This window comes from Dipodomys ordii, unplaced genomic scaffold, assembly GCF_000151885.1.
Source record: "Dipodomys ordii isolate 6190 unplaced genomic scaffold, Dord_2.0 Scaffold24, whole genome shotgun sequence".
Taxonomy (NCBI): domain Eukaryota; kingdom Metazoa; phylum Chordata; class Mammalia; order Rodentia; family Heteromyidae; genus Dipodomys; species Dipodomys ordii.
Window position 1 is genome coordinate 17,953,048 of NW_012267240.1, and position 25,009 is coordinate 17,978,056.

Sequence of the window (25,009 nt, forward strand, 5' to 3'; positions counted from 1 at the left end):
CCACTTGAGCTACAGCGCCACTTCCGGTTTTCTGGTGGTTTATTGGAGATAGGAGTCTCACGGTCTCTCCTGCCCAGGCTGGCTTTGAACCGCGATCCTCAGATCTCAGCCTCCTGAGTAGCTAGGATTACAGGCGTGAGCCACCAGCGCCCGGCTTCGTGAGACTCTTATCTCTAATAAACCACCAGAAAGCTGGAAGTGGCGTGGTGGCTCAAGTGGTAGAGCACTCTCCTTGAGCTGAAGAGCTGAGAGACAGCGTGTCCAGGCCCAGAGTTCTAGCCCCATGACCGACAAAAAAAAAAAAAAGAAAGAAAGAAAGAAAGAAAAAAGAAATACTCCTGACCAGCTCAGGTGGCATTCAGTGGCTTGCTTGGGACTCAATTCTGTTTCCCATTTCATTGCTTCTTCTCCACACCTGTCTCTGGCTTCAAAACCATAAGCCACATCCTTTTATCTTTATACCTGTGCAGTGTTACACAGTGCTGGCCATAGAGAAACACTGCTAACAGCTATAAAGGTATCAAGTTAGAAAAATGGTGTTGCTGGGCGCTGGTGGCTCACACCTGTAATCCTCAGGAGGCTGAGATCTGAGGATCACGGTTCCAAGCCAGCCCGGGCAGGAAAGTCTCTGAGACTCTTATCGCCAATTAACAGCCAGAAAACTGGAAGTGGCGCTGTGGCTCAAGTGGTAGACTGCTAGCCTTGAGCAAAAGAGCTCAGGGACAGTGCCCAGGCCCTAAATTCAAGCCACACAACCCACCCCCCCAAACAACAATAAAAACCAGTGGGTATGGGATATGTGCTTTCAAAAACTATTTTCTGGTCAGGTGTTGGTGGCTCATGCCTGTAATCCTAACTACTCAGGAGGATGAGACCTAAGGATTGTGCGCTTCAAAGTCAGCTCACAGGAAAAGTCTGAGACTCTTATCTCCAACAAACTACCATAAAAAGCTGGAAGTGGAGCTGGGGCTCAAGTTGTAGAGTGTTGGCCTTGTGAAAAAGCAAAGCTCGAGGACAATGCCCAGGACCTAAGTTCAAACCCCAGGATTGGCATAAAACAAAAACTATCTTCTTTGGCTCAATTTTGCTATCTGATCTTTTTAAAGGATCAGCTCACTAGTTCTAATTTATTTGAGGAACACCACTTCAAAGCAGAAACATTTTTGCATTAAAAAATGCAAAATCCACTTGTCACTTTTCTGAAGGGGTGACTGGAAAGCCAACTATTCTTCCCCACAATTGTAGGATGTAGGATTCTGAATGATCTATAGCCTGGCTTACAGCACCCACACATTCTTACAGGTTTACATCAGTAACAGTGGGTTATAATGAGCAGGGCCCAGGCATTTTCCTCTCGTTTCTTCCCTACCCTCCCAAGTGCGCCCTGCCCCATTTGTTTTCACTGTCCTTTCAAATCACGAGGAAACAAGTGGATGGACTTTTGTCATTTCCTCCAGTCCCACTCGGCGGCAGAGGCACCTGTTCCTTTGAGGCTGCTCAGAGTCAAGGCAAACTTAGGGTCTATTCTGTTCTGTTCTATTCCTCTGAACTCGTTCACTTTCCTGATCAAATACTCCCACCTTGGAAAGGTGGGCTACAGAAATGGGGCTCATCTTGCAATGAAATATGGGTACTTTGTGGGCCAGCATTACGTCCCAGAAGCCGCTTCATATACATGTGCATGAATATGCCACCTCCGTTCACAAGCTCCGTGGCTCCTGTTCTTTGCTCCAGTCCTTTTGGCAGTCCCCTGGCTGGACGATCAACACTACTGCAGTGAAGCAGAGCAGCTGAGGCCGTGCCTTGTCCTGGTCGCAGCAACAAAAGGAAAGGGCTGGGGCCCTCACCTGCTGTATGGAGCACATCTGGAAGGCGCCCAGCTCCACCAGCTGTGGGTCCTGGCTGCACCAGGTCGATGACCTCTCCCGGCTCCCAAGGACTGGCAGGGCTCTCCTCCGGAGTGAGTGGGGAGTGGCAGCAGCCGCCGCCATCACCCAGTGCTGCATCCTCGAAGTCGTCTGCCAGGGAATCGAGAGTCTCCTCGAAGAACAGAATTACATCCTTCTCCTCGTGTGTGAGGTACTGCAGGCTTTCGTCATCCTGGAAGACACATCAGGAGATTGAGAATGGAAGCAACAAACCATCAGATAAAGCCCTGGCAAAGCAGGGGCCAATGTTCAGCCCAGAAGAAGCCACTGCACCCTGCAAATTCCCCACCATTTGCATGGGCCACTGACAAATTGTCACCATCTTACCATCAAGGTAGGAAACATAAAGCCTGCTTCTTGGTGTCAGTGGCTCACATCTGTAATCCTAGTTATGCAGGAGGCTGAGATCTGAGGATCACAGTGCAAAGCCAGCTTGGGTGAGACTCTTATCTCCAATTAGTCACCAAAAAGCCAGAAGGGAAGCTGTAGCTCAAGTGGTAGAGTGCTACCTTTGAGGGAGAAAGCGAAGGAACCTCACTCAGGCTTGGAGTTCAAGCCCCAGGCCTGGCACCAAATAATAATAATAAAAAAAGCATCATCTAGGGAAATGAATCCATTTGTATTCTCTCCCCTTTGCTCAGACTGACCTTGCACTGTGCTTCGGTAGGGTTATGTATGTCACGTGTGTGTACGTGTGCATGCGAGCATGTGCACGTGCACTTACATATGTGTGCACTGGTACTAGGACTTGAATTCAAGGCTTCAAGCTCTTAGCTTTTTCCTTCATGGTACTTTACTACTTGAGGCATGCTTCCAGCCTGACAGTTTGCTGTTTACCTGAAGATGGGAGTCTCCAACTTTTCTCACTGGGCTGGCCCCAAACCTTGATTTGAGATCTCAGCCTCCTGAGTAGCTAGGATTACAGGCAGGAGCCACCGGCACTATGCATGACTCTTTTGGAGTCTGCTCTACTTCGGTCTAATTGTTTCCTTTGGCCTGGGGCTGGGCCTTTCTTCATAATAGGGTGCTTGCCTAGCTAGCATGCACAAGACCTTGGATTCCCTGCCCAATACCACTAACGTAAAATAAATAAAAGCATAATACTGGCCTAAAACAAACCTATGGCTCAAGACAGGCCATTTTCCCACGTTACAGGAGCGACAAAACAAGAATGGGCTATAAACCCAGGGCTAATCCAGCCTCAAAGCAGGCTGTCCCCATGTGAGATTTCATCTGGAAAATAGGCTTAGGAGGTGCCTCCCCATGCCTGCCATGCCCGGGTGCTGTGGCCCAGTACTCCAAGCTCTTGGGTGAGTGGGCCAGCCCGCCCTGAGGTTGGGAAGGTGGCTGCAAAGGCGCCAGGACTTCCCAAGAGCCGCTCAGTGAGAACACAGGGTCCAGCTGCTTCTGTCCGCCCCATCCCCCTTTCTAATCATAGGCTGCTCTGTACCCACAGAACCTGCGTGGACACATGATCAGCCTCATTCACGTAATCCGGTGCATTCACCACAGCTCTCCCCCACCTCCCCCCCACTATTCACACAACCCGCCTTCAGGCAGCCTAGTCCACGCCTCCCGACTCTGTCAGTCCTCCACTCTGGGGGCCGCAGTGTGGGCCGTGGGACTGGAATGTACTCCCAGGTACCTGTTTCTTTGTAGCCAGCCTGGACTGGAGCCCTGCTCTCTGGAGACAAGGCCAAAAATGCTGCAGGCCCAGGCTGTTGCTTAATCCCTGACTCCCGGCTGGCCTCCCAGTGACCCTGGGCACTCACTGTGTGCCCAGGACAGGAAAGAAGACAGAGCAAAAGCCCAGGCCGCGGGCAGAGGGGGCGGGGTGCGCCCAGACTAGGAGAGGGGTGCCTGGCTCTTGGCCAAGAGTTCTCGCCTACTTCCCATCAAAGGATGCCTGATGCTGCTCTGAATGTGCATGCCCTGTGTGGGGGTGACCAAGGATCAAGAGGGACAGCAGTGACCGGAGGCACGTCTCAAGAGCCAGCGGATTTAGGGGTTCCCTTCAGAAGAATGGGAATGCTCTAAAACCAACTGTGGTAATGGTTGTAGCACAATGGAAATGTGCACAGCCATTCAATCATTTATTCTATACTTGCTCTTAATTAATAAAGACATAAAATGGTGAACATTCAGAAGTTTCTATCATGTACATATTACTCAAATCAGATCAAACACAGAACAGTTCCTTGTGGTGAAAATGGACCAACTGCTGCCTTTTGGCTGTGAAATGCACAGCACACAATTATCATCTGTAGTCACCGTCCGAGGCAACAGCATGCCAGGACTTCACGATCCTTTAGTGACCACTGACCCATCTTTGTAGTTTCTCCTCCTCATACCTTCCCCAGCCTTCCACTTTAAAGAGTCTGAGTGAGATCACGGGATACATGTCTTTTTGTGCCTGGCTAATGTCACCAAACATAACGACCCCCCTCCAGTTCTATGCATGCGGTTGCAAATGGCAGGATTCATTCTTTTTTATGGCTGAATCGTACAGTGTACAGGTACCCATTTATTCCTTGCCCATTGATTAGATGATGGTTGTTCCTATTTGTTTCTTTTTTGCTTTTTGTTTTTGTTTGTTTGTTTGGAGATGGGGTCTTGCTGTGTACTTGGCAGTGAACTAATGATTCTCCTGTCTCTGACTTAGGGGTGCTAGGTCTCCAGGAGGCCCCATCACACTTACCTCATCAATTTCTTACTTTCTGTGACTTGTACTGTAATAGACATGGGAGTGCAGATGTCCCTTGGATATGCTAATGTCATTTCCCTCATACCCAGGAATGAGTGGGATTGCTGGATCAGGCGAAGTTCGTTGTTATTGTTTTGTTTTTGCCAGTCCTGGGCCTTGAACTCAGGGCCTGGGTACTATCTGTGAAGGGCTTTTGCTCAAGGCTAGCACTCTACCACTTGAGCCAAACCCTACTTCTAGCTTTTTCTGTTTATGTGGTACTAAGGAATCGAACCCAGGGCTTCATGCATGCAAAGCAAGCACTCTACCATCAAGCCACCTTCCCAGCCCTGAAGTTTGATTTTTAGTGTTGACAGGAATCTTCATACTGCTTTTTGTATTGGCTATGCTAATTTCCATCCTCACCAACAGTGTGTGAGGGCTCCCTCTCCTCCACTTCCTTGCCAGCCTTTGGAGTCTCCAGTCTCATTCTGATTGGGGTGAGGCAGTGTCTCGTTGTGCTTTGGATTTCCCTGGTGATTGGTGATGTTGAATGTTTCACACTTGTGGGCCATTTGCATGTTTGCTTTTGAGAACTGTCTATTTAAGGTCTATTGCCTTTTAAATTTTTTTTTGGCCAGATTATTTTCTTTTTCCTATTGAAATTTTGGAGTTCCTTATATAGTCTGGATATTAACTCCTTGTCACATATATACTTTACAAAACTTTTCTCCCTCTCTCTAGGTTGTCTCTGCCTTGTTACTTCCTTTGCTTTTTGGTTTGAAGTAGTCCCATTTGTCTAGTTTTGCTTTTGCTTCTTGTGCTTTTTTAAAAAAGTCTTAGCCAACACCCCCGCCTTCTCATAAACACACCTATTGCAATGACCTGATGTATTTTACTTATGGGTTCTTCCAGAAGTTTCAGTTTCAGGTCTTGTATTTAAGTGCTTAACTCATTTTGAACTGAGTGTGGTGGTATGCCTACAATCCTAGCACAAAGGAGGCAGAGGCAAGAGGATTGTGAGTTTGAGGCAAGCCTGGATTATGTAGATTCTGTGTGTATAGACTCTGTGTGTGTGTGTGTGTGTGTGTGTGCACACTGGTACTAGACTCTGTGTGTGTGTGTGTGTGTGTGCACACTGGTACTAGACTCTGTGTGTGTGTGTGTGTGTGTGTGTGTGTGAGCGCTGGTACTAGGACTTAAACCAAGGGCCTGGGCACTGTCACTTAGCTGTCTACTCAAGGCTAGTAGCAACCTCAGATCACAACCTCCTAAATAGCTAGGATTATAGGTGGGAGCCGCCAGCACTTGGCATGTATCTTGTCTTAAGAAACAAATAGCTGGGTGCCGGTGGCTCATGCCATAATCCTAGCTACTAAGGAGGCTGAGATCTAAGGATTGTGGTTCAAAGCCAGCCCAGGTAGGAAAGTCTGTGAGTGGCGCTGTGGCTCAGGTGGTAGAGTGCTCGCCTTGAGCTGAAGAGCTGAGGGACAGCGCCCAGGCCCAGAGTTCAAGACCCAGTTCCAGCATAAAAACAACAACAACAACAACAAAAATGTACTATCATAACCCCTTAAAAACCTTAAAAAACAAAACAAAACAAAACCAACTCTTGCTCCCATAGTTCTTTGGCTGTCCTTTCATTTTTATTCCTAAACAAGATACTGAATTATGTAGACTGAAACAATTTAGCAACTTCTTGTGAAGGATCTGACAATGGAGTTGAACCTACACATATGAAGACCAAAATTATAAAAACAATGCTGCTGGCTGAGGACAGGCCAGCACCCAGAGCCCGGGCAGGCACGCCACTCAGGTGGGCCGCACGGGTTGTCTGTCTTAACTCTGATCCAATGCTTACCCCTTCTTTCTGTATAGACACCAGAATGATTTCCCCAACACGTGAACAAAGGTTTTACAGGTTTGATCATCTCAGCTGAAGAGAGGCCACAGAAGCTGGAATGGACTAAAGACAAGGAGAAGATACAATGGGCCCTCTTCTCACATCGCCTTAATACTGGGCTTACTTGGGCTCACCCAGAAGAGACCATAAGCATGCATGACCTTTGCTTGCTTTAGATCAAGGGTTGAATTGTGGTCATTTCTAACTACACATTGCTGTCATTTTTTTTTAATTTACTGTGGCTAACTTCAACCTGTATTTCTGGCAGGAAAAGGAAGTAAACAAATCAGAGAGGAATGATAATGAGGATGGTTTTAATTATAGAACTGAAGGAGGATTAGTAGTGGGCTCCCTGGCTGCCTCCAAGTTCTCAAAGCTGCCAAGGCCGAGGTCTACCTCAACTGCTCTCCATCCACAGTGCTTATAGGAGCTCTTGCCTGAGACAGATGCACACGAGAGTAGGGGCGTTCCACATGTTCTGAGCCCCTTAAGTCACACTGGCCTGCCTGTCTTTACACACTCTGTCTTGAGGCCGTATTATGTGTTACTAATCAGTTCTTGTACACAAGGGGCCTTCATCGATGTCTGCTGAACTGAGGACAAGCTATGTGGCCATGTCTTAGTGTACATGCTTTGCCCAGGGTGGCTCAGGGGTCGCTGTGGCTAGAAGCCAGGGCTGACAGGTGTAGGGACCTGCGCTCCTTCCTCACTTCTCTGGTGTTTCTTCTGGAAATCTCAAAACACATATCCAGGACACTGCCTGGTCTTCGCTACCCACTGCTTGCTGTACATCCTCATTCTATGACCAATGGGCAGGGCCAAGAGACATCCGATGCTTTGGAGAAGGAAGGGATTAGCTCAAAAGCTGACATCTATCTGACTACAGACACATCCTGGGATTTGAGAGCCACAGCAATCATTAGCTGGGGGTGGGAGGGGTGGGGGGAGTTTCAAGATAGTTCGTCAAACTGGGCACCGGTGGCTCATACCTATCATCCTAGCTATTCAGGAGGCTAAGATTGGAGGCTCCTGGTTCAAAACCAACCTAGGAAGACAAATTGAAGAGTTTCAGATTTGTCTAATTAACCAGCAAAAAGCCAGAAGAGGAGGTGTGGCTCAAGAGGTAGAGCATCAGCCTTGAACAAAAAAGCTAAGTAAGAGTGTGAGGAGGGGTTGGGGATTTAACTCAGTGGAAGAGCACTTGCCTGGAAGTGCAAGGCCCTGAGTTAGGTCCTCAGCTCTGGGGGCGGGGTGGGGGGAGGGGGGAGAATGTGTGAGGAGCTGGGTGTCGGTGGCTCATGCCTGTAACCCTAACAATTCAGGAGGATCCAAGGAGCACAATTCAAAGCCAAAGGAAAGTTTGTTGAATCTCTTACCTCTAATCAACCACCAGCCTTGGGCACAAAAGCTCAGGGGCACTGCAGGCTCCAGTGGCTCACGCTTGTAACCCTACCTACTCAGAGGGCTGAAATCTGAGGTTCATGGTTCAAAGCCAGCCTGGGCAGGAAAGTCCGTGAGACTTTTATCCCCGATTAACCACCAGAAAAACAGAAGTGGCGCTGTGGCTCAAGTGGTAGAGTGCTTGCCTTGAGCTGAAGAAATCAGGACAGCACCCAGGCCCAGAGTTCAGGCCCCCTGACCGATGGGGAGGAAAAGAGTGTTAGACCCTGAGTTCAAGCCCCAATACAGGTATACAAACACACACACACACACACACACACACACACACACACACACACACATTCTCACTAGCTCATTAAGTACTGAATCTCACTGACAAGCACCCCAGTGGGTTTGGATGGTTGTTTTTGGCCAAGTCAGAGATCCTATGAACAGAAGGTATGCTGGAATGTTCCCATCCTACCTTTAAAGGGGTGCACATAGCGTGACATGCTTTAAGAATAACTATGGAGTGGTGAATGCATGAAGAGATTCTGCCTCTTTCTAGCCAAGCGAATGCTGGAATGTTGGACAGGAAGCACCCACTGTGCCTTGGGGCAGAACAGGCTTCAGGAATGTGTTCAGTCAGATCCTGAGACACTGGCACCAGGTGACATTCTGTCCCTGGTGGTGACATTCTGGGTGGTTTGTGAAATGGCACAAATATTTAGACACCTCTGTCCAGAGGTTAAGCAAACAGGTAACCCAATATCCCCAGCTCCCTTGAGCAGCACTGAAAGGCCCCGTGTGTGATCATCTCTAAACCTTCAGAACCCCTTGCAAGACAGTCACTTCCCCAGCCATGTTACCCAACTCGTAAAGAAAGCCTACCTGTGTTTGGATTAGAACTACTTCTCTTCACTTTAATACATAGTCATGTATTCAAGGATTTGGCAGTTGAGTCCAAATTCTATTTACTGCTTTCTAGAAAATGCTCAGAGGAAGAAATCCTTATGAGGAAAAAAAAAAAACCCAAACAAATGCAGCGGTGATACTCACTAAACACTCTGTTGAAAATGAACTATAAAACTTGAGGGTGGGGATGGGAGGAGAAAAACTAGGTGAGAGCCAAAGAAGAGGTGAAAATGTCCAAAAAGAAATGTCATGGCCGGGCACCAATGGCTCACGCCTATAATCCTAGCTACTCAGGAGGCTGAGATTTGAGGATCACAGGAAAAAAAATCCCTGAGACTTTATCCCCAATTAACTACCAGAAAACTGGAAGTGGCGCTGTGGCTCAAGTGGTAGAGTGCTCACCTTGAGCTGAAGAGCTCAGGGACAGCGCCCCGGCCCAGAGTTCAAGCCCCATGACTGACAAAAAAAAGAAGAAGAAGAAGAAATTACCTGACTTCTGAAACTGCAATCCCTCTGTACATCACCTTTACAATAACAAGTTAAAAATATATGTATTTAAACAACCTCGCTCCCCTCCACACACTAGCCCTTTTAGAGAAACAGGACTGTGCACATGGCCCTGTGAGGGCAGCCTGAGTCAGAAAGGTGGCCACAGGGAGCTCAGTGGCTGGTGGAGCCTCCGGGCAACAGGCCTTGGGGGTGGCCTTCTGCCCTCAGCCCAGTTCGTGATCAAAGACAAACAAGTTAGACAACTACTGATAAGAGGACTCCTGTGGAAACTGAAGCGGGCAGTGGCAGTGAAGGCACTAAGTTCAGCTTGGAAGCCAATAGGAAAGTGGGAAGGGAGAGGCAGGTGGGAAGTCCCCGTGTAGCCCCGATGGAGGCTCCTCTGCCCCTCCCCCTTCTTCTACTTCAGAAACTCAAACTCAGTCACTGATGAGCTCCTGCAGGGTGAGGTCAGCTGAGCGCCCGCGGGTGAGGCTCACACCTCTGTGGTTATGAGTACTGTGAATCTCTCATCTTCAGATACTGCCTGGTACTAAAGAAGAAAGCAACTGAAGATAGGTAAGGACTCGTTTTAGAATTTATAGAGAAATCAGTCGAGCGGCTGAGATCTCAGGATCGCAGTTCAAAGTCATCCCAGGCAGGAGAGTTCCCTAAGACTCTTATCTCCACTAAACTACCAAGAAAGCCTGAATTGGAGCTCTGGCTCAAGTAGTAGAGTATAAGCCTTGCATAAAAGAGCTTAGGGATGGTGCCCAGGCCCTGAGTTCAAGCACCAGGACCAGCACACACGTGCACACAAAAGAAATTTATAGAGAAATTACTGATATGTTAGAAGGCCCCTCTGGATGCTACCTTTAACCCTCTGTAGCCTGAACACCACAGGTCTTCTGGGGCATACAGTCATGGGCAGCCGGGCTCAGCCTAGGTTCTGAGCCACCCAGAGTTCCTGGTTCAGCTGGAGGTTTGCTCCAGCGCTGTGGGAATGCTCTGGGCTTATGCAGAGAACACTATGGGGAAGAAACGCAAAATGGCTCTTCACAGAGAAAATATTCCATCACATCCAGCTGGCTGCCTCTCCTTAAAGCTACTCCTTAAAGGGGAGACAGGTTGGGGCAAAGGCTTGGAAACCCCCACTCACCAGAGAGAAACTTCTGGACTGAGCACGGCTGTGACTCTCCACACTGCCACCTCTGCTCACGTCACCGAGTCTGCAGCTGGGCGACATGTCAGCAGCGTCCATCTCCGAGGAGCCGGATTTCTGGTGGTTTACAGGCATCCCCACAGAAGCTCGGCAAGGCCAGATCACAGTGGGTGGGGTAGGGGCTGGTCTCCCATTCTGAGCTTCTGAGGCACAGAAGTACTTCTAGAGAAATCGAGACAGAACAGCATCGGTCCCTGAGCCAAGGCAGGACAGTCCCTAGTCCTCAAAACCAGAAGGTCCGATGTATGGGGGGGCTGTCGAGTCAGCTGGCTAGGGGATGCTGATTTCTACCTTTCCTTCCATCACCACCCATTCTTTTTTTTTTTGTCGGTCATGGGCTTGAACTCTGGGCCTGGGCGCTGTCCCTCAGCTCTTCAGCTCAAGGTGAGCGCTCTACCACTTGAGCTACAGCGCCACTTCCGGTTTTCTGGTGGTTTATTGGAGATAGGAGTCTCACGGTCTTTCCTGCCCGGGCTGGCTTTGAACCGCGATCCTCAGATCTCAGCCTCCTGAGTAGCTAGGATTACAGGCGGAACCAACAACCCCCCGCATCACCACCCATTCTGAAGATGTGAGAGGAATTAAATTTTTCTGTTGCAGTCCTGGGGTTTGAACTCAGGGACTGGGTGGTGTCCCTGAGGTGTTTGTTGTTGTTGTTGTTCAAGGTTAGCTAGAATTCTACCACTTGAGCCACACCTCCACTTCTGGACATTTCTGGTGCCTAAGTAGAGACAAGAATCTCACAGACTTTTTGGCCTGGGCTGGCCTTGAACCATGATCCTTAAATCTTAGCCTCCTGAGTAGCCAGGATAACAGGTGTGAGCAACTGATACCAGACATAATTTTTTTTTTTTTTTGCCAGTCATGGGCCCCGAACTCTGGGCCTGGGCGCTGTCCCTCAGCTCTTCAGCTCAAGGCTAGCGCTCTACCACTTGAGCCACAGCACCACTTCCGGCCTTTTCTGCTTATGTGGTGCTGAGGAATCGAACACAGGGACTCATGCATGCAAGGCAAGCACTCTATCACTGAGCCACCTTCCCAGCCCCATAAAAGAAATTTTTAAGGAAAGATGAGCACATTACAAATGACTTACAATGTTCCAGCCTTGAGCTCTTGCTTGCCTTTCACTCATGGCTGACCAATGAGCCATGTGGTAGAGTCGAACTCAACCTTTGAGCTCTGCCTCTACTTTTTGCTTTTTTGCTAGTTAACTGGAGATTAAGAGTCAAATGAATTTGTCTGCTTGGGCTAGCTCAGAACCATGATTCTTAGATCTCAGCTTTTTGAGTAGCTGGGATTACAGGCCTGGCTCTCAGCTCCTGAACAATTGAATATGACAAAATGTTCTAGAACATAAAAAATGACTAATAGGAATAGACTTCCTAATGATTAATACATGCATTTGTGGAAAAAGTCCAATCAGTATTGAACCCCTTTTGAGGGACCTTGTTATTAAAGAGTTCAAAAATCATTATGAAAATCTTCTTAGAGAAATCTTGTAGCCATCTCTGTTAAAAAAAAAAAGACTTTAAAATATTGTTTACTCCTTTTCTCTTGTAGGTGAATCAGTTCAAGGAATGAGAAGGTTCTGAGCATTTATTCTTTTGCTAAATTACTATTATTCCAAATAGTAGAAACAATTTTGAAAAAGATTTAAAAAATGTCTTAAAATGCATTCAACAATCTGAGAGCCTCCACAATAATACAGAGTTTCTATAAAAATCTAAATAGCTAAGAGTGTGCTACTCTGCAATGTAGCAGTCAATGTAAATCTCTACTGTATTCTGTCCAACAGAGCTAAAGCCTGGGACGAATCTGGCAGAAAGGCCTTGTGACACAGCTGGTGTGGAGCTAAGTGGGACAGGGCCTGCTGATTGGCTGGAGAAGCTCGTGTAGGTGGGACAGGCTCTGTGAAGGCCCAGGTCAGGGCAGAGAGGGCAATACTTGAAGGGTGGGAATGGGCAAGAGTCTCCTTTTTCCTGTGCTGCTATCACTTTCCAAGCTGCAAAACTGTAACATCTAGACGTTCTGTGAAGCCATTTTCTTGAAAGAGTTTGAGGAAACATAAAGCAGAGGGCAGGGGTGGTGGGAAAGAAAACACAAACCTTGATTTTTATATCCACCACAGCCAACAAGAATCAATCATCTCTGATCTCCCGAGAATTTGTGGTTCTCTAGAAAAACAGACTTCCAGAAGAGGCCCACTGTGGACAGCAAGTCTCCGGAAGGGGAGGGCAGGGAGGCAGCCTTCTGCGCTGGCCTGCCCTGGGAGGGACCCAGAGTCAGCAAGGCCTGAGCCCAGGGGACAGCCTGGCCATGCGTCGGTGAGGGTCATAACCGCGTTACAATCTCCACATGTGCCATCAATCCAGGGTTTGTTGTTTGGGTTTGTAAACAGTACACATTATACAACACAAGTGAGGCCAGAGCAAGGGCAGGCCCCGCGGACCAGGGCGAACCTGACTCTTCCCAGGAGACAGAGCAAGCGCTGTGGAATAACCCAAGGAGGTGTGGACCATAGGCGCAGAGAAATCCAGCCACAAGGGCCCATTTTCTTTTCCATTTCCTCTGTTTGTGTTTCAGTGTTTATTGGAAACTTCCTTTAAAATTTTTTTTTTGGCGAAGTCTATTTTATCCTTTGAGCAAAGAAAATAATGAGGTCAAGATCCCAAAGAGGTCACCAAATCCTACGTTGCTGCCTGGCTGGGTGAGGCAGGAGGGGCATCTGCAGGGAAGGTCCCAGGAGATACGGGGGCTGTGTTCTTGGGCCCAGTGAACCCCAACATGAGTGCACTGGAGTGAGAAAAGCAGCTTCCGCTCTTCTTCTCCTGGACTTTCCAGAAAGATCTAGCATGGCCTAGCTGGTGTGCACACAGCCGCCCACATCATCTTAGTGCTACATAGACAGAGTCAGGTAGGCAGGCAGCCCAAGTAGTTGGTCTTTATGCATTGACAGCTCTGGGTGTGCAAATCCCACAGCTGATCCACACGCAAGCATCACAGGCCACAGAGACTCCTTCTTCTTCCTGTCATCTCAGCCAAACACCAGCCCTGTTCTCCCTCTCAGGGCCAGGGACCCCCCCCCTCTTTTTTCTGCCAAGGGCTATCTGGGTATTTACGACATTACGAGCCATACAAAATTACCAATACAGCTGAGTACTGGCAGCTCACATCTGTAATCCCATCTATTCAGGAGTCTGAGATCTGAGGATGATGGCTTGAAGCCTGCCAGGGCAGCAAAGTTCAAGAGACTCTCTTATCTCCAGTTAACCACCCAAAAAGCTGGAAATGGAGCTCTGGCTAAAGTGGTAGAGTGCTAAACCTTAAGCACAAAAGCTGGGACAGGGCCCAGGCCCTGAGTTCAAACCCCAGGACCAGTGTGCGCGCGCATGCACGCGCGTGCGCACGCACACACACACACAATTATCAATATAACCAGCCAGCCAGCCATGGGCAGCCACAGCAAACACAAGGTGTGTATTTGTTTGTCTAACCATGTACCAAATGATTTTTTTGCCAACCTTATATGGATCATGGGCCGGTCACCTCTCACGCCTAGCCAGTGAATTTGGACTTTAGTTGTATATGCTTCCTTCCTGGTACCCCCACCCCACCCCCAAAATAGAGCAAGGTGACAAATGCCTGTCGCTGCCATGGCACCTCTCTATTCTGGCTTTCCTCTCTTCCTACACTTTTTGTTGGGGGGGGGGTCCGGTCGTGGGGCCTGAATGCTGGGCCTGGGCGCTGTCCCTCAGCTCTTCAGCTCAAGGCTAGCGCTCTACCACTTGAGCCATAGCATCACTTCTGGCTCTTTTCTTTTTGCTTATGTGGTGCTGAGGAATCGAACCCAGGGCCTCATGCATGCAAGGCAAGCGCTCTACCACTGAGCCACTTTTCCATACTTCCTACACTTTTGTTGGGAGTCTCTGGCTGGATTCATCTTGCCATGTGGCTTTGATGTCACCAATTTAAAGCAGTGAGCTTGAACTCACCCACAGGCTTTAGTCAAGGAACTGGAATCACCCATTAAAATGGAAAGAAGATGCTAGAAGAATGCTCAAGGTGAAGGTTATTTTCATAGGACTGATTTCTTCACAGCAGGGAAGCAAGCAGACTAGCTGCACTGTGCTAAGAACTTAACCCGACCTCCGACCTCTGATTTCCAGCCTCTGCTCCTCCGTGTGCTATGGAAATCTGTCTCCAAAGACAGTTAAGAGGGTGAACGATATACACTACTCTGTATCTTGTATCAAGATGGTGTAAGGGGACCTGCTGGAAACTTACAGAACATGGGGTGGGGGTGGGGGAGGATGAGTAAATGGAGCAGGAAAGTCTGATGAATGTAACAAATACAAGTGTGAAATAGCACCATCAATCAACAGACCCCTAATAAAACAGAAAGATGAGGATGTAAAGCAGGCCTGGCTTGGGGGGTGGGGGGAAGCAGGGGCAATTGGAGGGGTAGAGGAGGGCAAATATGGCTTGAGTCCTTCATATGCATTTATGAAAACAGAACAATGAAACGTGTTGACATTGTTTTCAGAAGGGGAGGAAGAGGAGGAAGGAGAGTAAGGGAGGATGAATTTGATCAGGGAACACTGGAAACTAAAACACAGATATGGCAGAATAAAACCCCCTTTTCAACCAACAGAGGCTAATAAAAATTTAAAAAGAAAGTATATAGCAGGATGCCTGTACCTCATGCCTGTAATCCTAGCTACTCAGGAGGCTGAGATCTGAGGATCATAGTTTGAAGCCAGCCTGGGCAAGAAAGTCCGTGAGACTCTTATCTCCAATAAAACTACTCAGAAAGTTTGGAAGTGGTGCTGTGGCTCAAGTGGTAGAACACTAGCTATGAGCAAAAGCAGCTCAGGAACAGGCTCCCCCCCCCCTCTCTCTATATATATATACATATATATATATATACACATTTCCTTTTTTTTTTTGCTGGCCATGGGGCTTGAACTCAGGACCTGGGCACTGTCCTTAAGCTTTTCTGCTCAAGACTAGTGCTCAACCACTTTGAGCCACAGCTCTACTTCTGGTTTTCTGGTGGTTAACTGGAGGTAAGTCTCACAGACTTTCCTGCCCAGGCTGGCTTCATACCACAAACCTCAGATCTCAGGCTCCAGAGTATCAGCTAGGATTACAGGCATGAGCCACTAGAGCAAGGCTAAGAAAGTGTGTTTTTGAGAACAAGGGCTAAATAGCTTCTAGAAGTTCTATTTCATCTGAAACCAAGTTAGTTTAAAATATATATATACACACAAACATATATGCATATATATACACACATATCACACACATATGTAAAACTGTGAAGGTTATAACTGTTGAAGACATATACAATGGATTTTAAAATATTTGCAGAAAAACAAGAACAAGGAAAAACCAGCAAGTTTGGTTGTAATCTAAAGAAAAGCTGGCTCTGGGCTGCGGCTCAGCCACTGACTTCTTGGTTGGTTCCCAGCACTGTGGGAAAACAAAAGCAACAGCAAACAAAACCCGAAAAGCTGAATGTCTGCTATCAATAGACCTCTATTAAAAATGGCATTTCAGGAAGGAAAGATCCCAGGTGGGAGGGAAAAGAAAGAAAGAAAGAAAGCTGACTGGTACAAACAGCAGACGTGAGTGAACTCAGCCTCTCCAAGGGCAACTTTGTTTTCTGAAATCAACAAGGTAGAACTAGCAGACAGGACAACCTAACAATGGGAAACCATGTTTGGAGGGTGATAACAATATTGATTAACTTTTAAATTTTATTAGTCTTTATGTTAAGATTCACAAGTAAACCACACCAAAAAGAAAAAAAGAAAGAAAGGAATAAAGAAAGGAAGGAAGGAAGGAAGAAAAACACACCTGAAATAGAAGAGTCAACATCTAAACCGAAAGAAAGAAAGGAAGAAAGAAAGAAAGAAAGAAAAACACACCTGAAATAGAAGAGTCAACACCTAAACCAGGTGTGGTTTGATACATGCCTGTAATCTCAGAGTTCGGCAGGCTAAAGCAACAGTAGGGCTGGAAATTTGAGGCCAGTTTGGGCTACCTAGTCACATTCAGTCTTAACCCCTCCCCTCCAAAGAGAAAACAAAATTATCCAGGTAACAGGCAAAGGGGGGGGGGAATCATAAAAATTACAATTGACCCTGCATATACTTACACCTAGCTCAAAGACAGTAACAAGGAGAGACCAGCAAAGTTCTCTTGGCAACTGATCAAGAGACCAATACAGTTGAAAGTTTAATCAACATTTACCACACACCATAGGCAATAACTTCATAATATACATTCCTTTAGCTGGGTGTGGTGGCACACGCCTGCAATCCCAGCACTCAGGAGGCTGAAATAAAGTTTAAGGTTAGCCTGGGCTAGAAAGCCAGACACTGTATCAATATAAACAAACAAACCCCCAATTCAAGCTCATAAGGAATATTCATGAAAACGATGGCATATCCAGCCAAAAGCAATTCTCAGAAAAACTCCAGACTTTTACCAAAAAATGCTCTTAGTACAATGCAATTAAGTTACATATTAGTAAAGATCAACTGCAAGAATCTATATGTGTAGCCATTAGGAACCTTCCTTCCCTCCCTTCCTTCCTCCCTCCCTCCCTCCTTCCATCCATCCCTTCTTTCCTTCCTTCCTTCCTTCCAAAGTCGGGGCTTGGGTACTATCCCTGAACTTTTGTGCTCAAAGCTAGTGCTCTACCACTGGAGCCACAGCTCTACTTCTGGATTTTGAGTGATTAATTGGACATAACAATCTTATGGACTTTCCTGCCTGGCTGGCTTTGAACCATGATCCTCAGATCTCAGCTTCCTGAGTAGCTAGGAGTACAGTGTGAGCCACAGGTTCTTGGCTCGAGATTTCTTCAAAAACCTAGAAAGAAAAACAATTTTGAAAAGGAATTATTTCTAAAGCTACATCCCGGGGTGGGGATGGGTGGGTGGTGGAATTCCAATATGATTTAATAGCCAAACCACTTAAAAAAAGATAATTCGTTCTCTCTCTTCTCTTCCCTCCCTCCCTCTCTCTCTCTCTCTTTCTTTCTTTTTCTCTTTCTTTCTTTTTGGCGGAAACAGATTCGAACTTGGGGGCTTTGCACTTGCTAGGCTTCCTTGTTGATTGGCACTCTACCATGTGAGCCACACCTCCATTCCTGCTTTTTGCTGGCTGTTTTGGAGACAGAGTCTAGCAAATTTTTCTTTTCCTCACCAGGGCTGGCCTCAAACCATGGTCCTCCAGGTCTCACCCTCCCGTGTAGCTAGGATTCCATTTGTAAGATAAGCTCTTTTTGACCTTCAAAGCTCAAAAAAAAAAAAAAGCGCTTTGCCCGTGGGGAGGCTGCCTGTGAAGCCCACGAGTGGTTACCGCCAGTGGGTGTTTCCGTAAGGCCCCATGGAGGGTGGGCAACAGTCACACAGGGCACCCGTGCGGCCCACTCAGCCAGCTGGCAGGGCCGGCTACCGTGAGGGGCGATTTGCTCAGGTCTTACTCAAGGATGGGGTCTGACCTCCACCATTGCCCTCTGGTGCCGTCACGGATCCTAGGGGTAGGTGAGTAAGGGCTGCTTGCTCCTGAACACTTCCATTGGCTGAATTCCTAAGGGGGAGCTGAGCTGACCTTCTTACTTTTCCATTATTCAATCCAATTAGGGCTTTAAATAGCATTACACGAAACTAGCTGCTTCCTTTTCCCCTAAAAAGGATTTATAGACTATGTGCACAAAGGTGGATTCTGCTCTAGCTGTCCCACGTTGGGGGTTCCCCATCTCCAGTGTCCCATAGAGGCCCCGATCTGCTCTCCTGTCCTGCCCAGCACCACCGTGGCCCCCACAGACAGGAGTGCCCCCCCCCCGCCAGCTGGCTGAAAAGGAGGAGAAAGCACTTGTGGGCCTACATTTCATTTTCTTTTTAAAAATAATTCTTTACATCTGAGACTAGGACTAGAACTTATACCTGACACTGTTGCTCACTGGCTTGCACTCTACCACCTGAGCTACACCTTCAACCCACCTTAAAAAATATGTTTTTGTGTGCCAGTACCATGGTGTGAACTCAGGCCCTCATGTATGCTCAGCTGGTGGTGCTCTACCCCTTGAACCATGACTCCAGCCCAGCATTTTGCTGATTAATTGGAGATGAGTGTTTCAAGCACTTTTCTGCCTTGGATGGCTTCCAACTATGAAATATAATGAAATACATTAGTTTATTTGTTGGTTTTGGTTCTCTACCTAAAATAATAATAATAAAAGCTGGGGGCTAGTGATTCACATGTGTAATCCAAGCTACTCTGAAAGCTGAGATCCAAAGGATCAAAGGTTCCATGTTTGAAGCCAGCCCAGGTTAAAAAAAAAAAGTCTGAGAGAGTCTATCTCCAAAATAGCCAGCAAAAAGCAGAGCTGGAGGCATGGCTCAAGTAGTAGAGCAGCAGCTGAGCAAGCAAGCTGACTGAGCAAGGGCAAGGCCACAGTACTGGAAATAGGTAGTAAATACATAAACGCTAACAAGAAAAGAACGGTTCCAAAAATAAATGTTCACAGAGAACAGGGGCCCGTGTCCAGCACTGCGTAGAAAGCCCTGGGGCGCAGCTGGATTCTGCGACACCTGCTGACTGGCTGCTCAGGAGTGTGAAAAGATGGTGTGCTCAGGGATTTCGCATCCTGCTTACTGGAGTCTGCTTTTACTTCATTTTGTGTATTTATTTGTGTTGGGGGCTAGGATCAACTCTGGGGCCTTGACACTGTGCCTCTACTGGCCTCTGCTCCTCCACATTCATAGTTCAAGGGTAGAGTTTGATAATTACCTAACCAGAAAGGCCTGCGGCCTGCTGAGCAGTCAGGCTTATAACCTAACAAACCACCTTGAAAACCAACACAACTAACATCTCAATGAGATGTGATCTAGAAGCCAGGGGCCAGTGGCTCATGCCTGTAATCCTAGCTACTCAGATGGCTGAGATCTGAGGATCTCGGTTTAAAAGCAGCTCAGGCAGGGAAGTCCATAAGACTCTTCACCTCCAATTAACCACCAGAAAACCAGAAGTGGGCTATGGCTCAAATGGTAGAAGGCTAGCCTTGATCTGAAGAGCTCAAGGACAGCACCCAGGCCCTGAGTACAAGCTCTATGACTGACAAAACGAAAGAAAGAAAGAAAGAAAGACAGAAAGGAAGAAATGAGACTTAGTTAAGAAATAAGATTGAAAATTTCAAATTCCCCAAGGACATTCTCTTTTGGGGGGGGGCAGGGTCCAGTTGTGGGGCCTGAACTCTGGGCCTGGGCACTGTCCCTCAGCTCTTCAGCTCAAGGCTAGCACTCTACCACTTGAGCCACAGTGCCACTTCTGGCTTTTTTCTTTTTGCTTATGTAGTGCTGAGGAATTGAACTCAGAGCCTCATGCATGCAAGGCAAGCGCTCTACCGAGCCACCTTCCCAGACCCGTCCCAAGGACATAATTCTTAGTCAAGTTGAAATGGACGCCTAACGAGGGCCACACAGGATGGGATTGATTCTGAAGCAGCTGTCTTTATGGGGGTCTAGCATGATTGAGTAATTTTCTATGGTTAACCTAATATTGATAATTAACAGTGTAAAATAACGAAGTATGAGACACGTGTGGTGGTTCATGCCTGTAATTCCCGCTACTCAGGAAGCTGAAGCAGGAGGATCTTGAGTTCAAGCCAGAACAACATAGGTCTTGTCCCAAAATACATTAAAAAAAATATTAGCCATGTGGTACTTGTGTAGCACGCAGGAGATCCTGGGTTTTATCCTTAGTACTGAATTTAAAAATAATAAAACTATAGACACACAAATAAACAGTGAGCTATGTCTTTAGCATGGCTAATTTTGAGACAGGGTCTCACGTTGTAGCCCAGGCTGCTCTCAAACTCACGATCCTTCTATCTCAGCCTCCTAAATGCTGGGATTACAGGTGTGTACAGCCATTCCCAGCTAGTCTCTCATCCTCATATCTTCATATTTCCTTCCTTGAGTCTGAACATTCCCAAGTCCCAGTCTCCTGAGTAGCTGGATTCAAGGAATGAGGAACCATCCCCAGACTTCCTCAATTTCTCTACTATTGGGTCTGGCCCAATAGCAACTGAAATCACTCAGTAGAACCTTTCAGTATCTGAATCTTAATAGAAAATATGCCATATATTCAGAAGCAGCACTGGACCATGCTTACCCTTTACATCTAGTATAGAACACTGCTTTCTTTTCACCCAAGGTAATTCCTTTAAGTAGTTTATGCAAAATAAACCATTTTAAATGCAGAGAGTGGCGTCTCTGAGAGAAAGAAGTGGTCAGTAATTTGGAATCCCCAAGGTTTGAAGTTTGAGAAGGGCCCGCAAGGTTCGTTCATATCCCAAAGTTTACACACCTGGGAAACTGAGTCCCCTCAATTTCAGCGTGGGATGGAATTAATAACTAACAATTTGTGATAATTAACAATTAACTAATTTGTTCAAAAAAATGAAGTATGAGACAGGTGTGGCGGTGCATGCCTGTAATCCCAGATACTGCCTCACCCTGTTAATGTTGAAAACCACAGTGTCATTTGTACACACGGGTATGTGTGTCCAGGGCTCAGCTCAGGAGCAGTGGTGGAGTAATCCAGAGAACTGCTGAACATTAAAATAAGCACTCCTCAGAAAATGGCCTCCTAGCAGGAAAATTTAAACATAACAACAACAACAACCCTGAAAGCGCATCGTATACAAAGCAAACCCTGTAAATATAATTACACTTCAAGGCAGGACTCTGGCAGCAGGAAGGCTCACAAGGAGAGGCAGACCTTTTCCAGAGAGCACCAGCTCCTCTGCAGGGAACTTCTAGCACCTGGGTCAACTTGCGCACAGCACGCACAGCACGCACAGCACACACAGCACGGTGTGTTTTTTCCTATGCTTGCACTCAGTGTCTGACACTCAATTTGTAAATGAAGCCCAGGAAGAGATGAATAAGAAGCACAAAGAACAATCCTAACAAGCCCTGTGAATGGGCTTTGCTGTCTCCCACTATCAAACCAGCCCATCTCACCACTAGACATGAACTGTTTCCTGCAGTAACCAAAAGCAAACCCGAGCTGGGGGTGTGACTCAGTGGTACAGCACCCACTCAGCCAGTGCAAGGCCCTAAGTTCAAATCCCAACATAGCAAGGAGAAAGGGAAAGGAAAGAAAAGAGAGAGAAAGCATCCTCAAAGAGGGAAGACATCTATCAATGGTCAACAAACACATAAAAGGATTAGTCACCAGGGAAATGCAAATCAAAACCACAAGACCCTACCTCAGGCCCAGGAGGATGAGAATAATTAACACAATAAAAGGAAAATAACCAGTGTTGGTAAGGATGTGGAGGAATTAGGACCTTCAAATAGTGCCAATGCCAAGGAAAACAGTTCCTCATCAGGTTAAGCATAGAATTAACCACGACTCAGGAATGCTTCTCTTATGTATGGATCCCAAAAACCTAAAAACAGGTATTCCAACGAAAACACGTACACAACTGTCCACAGCAGTACTTTCACAAAAGCCAAAGGGGAAAAACAACCCAACAGCTATCAGCTGACCAACAAATAAAATGCAACTTACACCTTCAATGGAATATTATGCACCCCCCCCCCCGCAAAGGAATGGAATGGATATATGTTAAAACATGGCAGAATCTAGAAACTATTACATTGGATGAAAGAAACTAGAGACAGGAGGACAGTGTTTTATGATTCCATTTATATAAATGTCTAGAATAGGCCAATCCCAAGACAAAGAGTGAATTAACCCATGTTAGAGATTGGGAGAGTTGGCGAGTGAGGGCTAAATGGGCACGGGAGACGCAAGGGTTCTGAACCAGACAGGGGTGGTGGCTCTTGTGACCCTTAACAATGTGCTCAGTGTCTGCTTTGGACACTTTAAACGCTAAATTTCATGAGATTGCTTTGTACAGCAGGCTGGCCTTGTTTCTTATGTAACCCAAGCTGGCCTTGAACTCCCAGTCTTACATCAGCCTCCTAAGAGCTGGGATTCCAGGAGTCTACAACCACACACAGCTTCTTGTTAATTAGGTAGCCTCCTACAATTAAAAGAAATGGAGGAAGTCTCCTGCCCCCACCCCCAAGTGCAACAGGTGTGAACACAAATCATCTAAGGAAAGGGCTCAAGTTCTGGGGCCTGCTGGAATTCTGGCCCTCCCCCAGAGGCTCCGTGACTGTCCCAAGCTGCAGATAAGATGCACTTGAACTTTTGTTCAGGAGGATCCCTGGTGCTCTGCCCGGCTCCACCCTAGCCCTTTCCCCCCCTCCTCGGCCTCCAGGTTCCAAGATGCAATGATGCAATCGTCTGAGCTGAGCCAGGAAACAGCTCCCACAGCATCTGAGAACTTGGGGACCAGGGCCAGGTGTCTGCCAGCTTCTGACCAAGGAAGTTTGGTCATATGGTTGTGATCTAGAAATGTCAGCAGCCTGGCGCTGAAGGCACACGTCTGTCATCCTAGCTACTCAGGAGGTTGAGATCTGAGGATTGTGGTTCAAAACTAGCCCGGGTAGGAAAATCCAGAGAGACTCCAAACCAGCAAAATGCTGCAAGTGGAAGTGTGGCTCAAGAGGTAGAGTGTCAGCCTCGAGCAAAAAATTTAAGCAAGGTATGAGGCCTTGAGTTCAAGCCATAGTATGAGAGAGAGAGAGAGAGAGAGGAGAGAGAACACACAAGGTTTAGTACACTATAGGTAGTCAAACAGTGTACAAATATGGAGGAATGAATGAGTGAATGAATGAATGAACTCACAGACAGACAGGCAAATGCTCCCTGTAACAAGGTAGCTATGTAGTCAAACATACTCAAATCTTTTTTTCTTTTAATCACCTCATTCCTTTTCTAGAGCTTTCAATTATTCTAATTTTGAATTCCTGGCTTCTATGAATGGAGAAATACGTTATTTCTTAAATGACAAGCAACATCGAAGGGTTTTTAGTTTTAGTGGTTTTTTTTTTTTTTTTTTAGAGGCTCATTTGAAATGCTGGTCTCCAAGAAAAGGACATACTTCTTTAAAAACGGCTGTTACCGGTTTGGCCAAGAACTACACAAGATTCCTTACATACACTGTCAAGTTTGGTGAGGAGGGTTCAGGCAACTTCCAGCCTCCTCACCCAATCCCAAGTAAATAGGAGATTTGTTTGTATTTCCAAAGGGCTGCGAGAATGAAAATTCCTCCTTCCACCTAGAAAAAAAACAATCTGTACCGCTCAGACCCAGAACACGGAGGGCAAAGTGTTAGGGCATGAATATATGGTTGAAGAAGGAGAAGGAGAAGGAGGAAAAAGAGGAGGAGAAGGAGGAGGAGACGAGGAAGAAGAAGAGGAGGAAGAGAGAAAAGTTGTTTTTTTTTTTTTTTTTTTTTTAAAGAAAGGTTTCTCTTGTAGGAAACATTTCGACCTGGTTTGGCGTGTCTTCTCGGTGTTTCAGAAATTCAAGCTTTACAAAAACAAAGAAAAAAAATCAAAGAAACGATTTCTCCAGTGAAACGGTGGAGCCAGGAGGTGTTTTCTTCCTCTCTTCGGTCCAGCAAAGACCGGGGGACGGAGGAAAACCACAAACACCAGTTTCCTCCATGCAACGCGGCTTCTCCGCGTTGAACCCGGTCGGTCGAGGCAAAGAGTTTAAAAAGAGCTCGTTCCTGCGGTGCAGGGGTGCGGGGCGCGCAAAGGCTGGATGCTTGCATTTCGGCTGGCGTGAAACAATACTGGGAAAGTCCAGGGCCTCGGAGAGAGACTGGGATTTATCCTTTATTAGCCACATTTTCTTCCTTTTTAATCCCTCCCGCCCCGGGATCTCACACATCCCCGTGATCCAATTACCTGGGGGAGGGGGGGGTCGGGACCTCGGGCCCAGCAGGTGGCTGCGGACACCCCAGCGACGCGGCCCAGGCCCCGTGGGGGTCCCCGACACCCCAGCGACGCGGCCCAGGCCCGTCCCCGACACCCCCAGCGATGTGACCCCAGGCTCCGGGGGGATCCCCGACACCCCCCCCCCGCCGACCTGAGTCAGATCCTGTGGGGGTTCCTGTTCCCCTCGCCGGCTCCAGGGAGGGTGCGCGGAGTTGGGGGGCGGTTGATGGGCACCCCAAGTTGATGAGAAAGCATGCCGCCAACGCCGCGCCGCGGAGGGAGCCCCGCCACCACCCCCCCCGGCTCCCGGCCCCGCGCCCCCCAAGGGGGGTCACCCGGCGGCCTCGCGCTCGGCGACCTCGGCCGCCTCAGGGTGGCACAGGGGGGCCCCCAACTTCAGACGGAGAGCCGGCGCGGAGGAGAGGGGTCGCGAGGAGACCCGGACAGCGGCCGCCGCCCCCCGCGCCCCACCTCGCCGGGACGCCGCCCGGGGTCCGAAGGACCCAACTTGAACTCACCCGATACGGGGGGTCTCCTTCCCGGGAATGCAGGTGTCCACGCGGCCCGCGGCCCGAGCGTCCGCGCCGCCCGCCGTCAGCCAGCGACTCA

General features: G+C 47.7%; 1 protein-coding gene across 1 annotated transcript in view; it reads right to left on the reverse strand.

Moving 5' to 3' along the window:
• The window catches only part of Proser2 (proline and serine rich 2), a 27,132-nt gene extending 2,172 nt beyond the window's left edge, over positions 1 to 24,960 (reverse strand). Inside the window, exons 1-3 of the mRNA XM_013014557.1 lie at positions 24,919 to 24,960; positions 10,455 to 10,679; positions 1,848 to 2,100 (exon numbers count right to left, since the gene is read on the reverse strand). Of these exons, the coding sequence (XP_012870011.1) occupies positions 1,848 to 2,100; positions 10,455 to 10,592 (391 nt within the window). The 5' untranslated portion in view covers positions 10,593 to 10,679; positions 24,919 to 24,960. The remainder of the gene's footprint in view (positions 1 to 1,847; positions 2,101 to 10,454; positions 10,680 to 24,918) is intronic.
• Between the last annotated feature and the right edge of the window lie 49 nt (positions 24,961 to 25,009).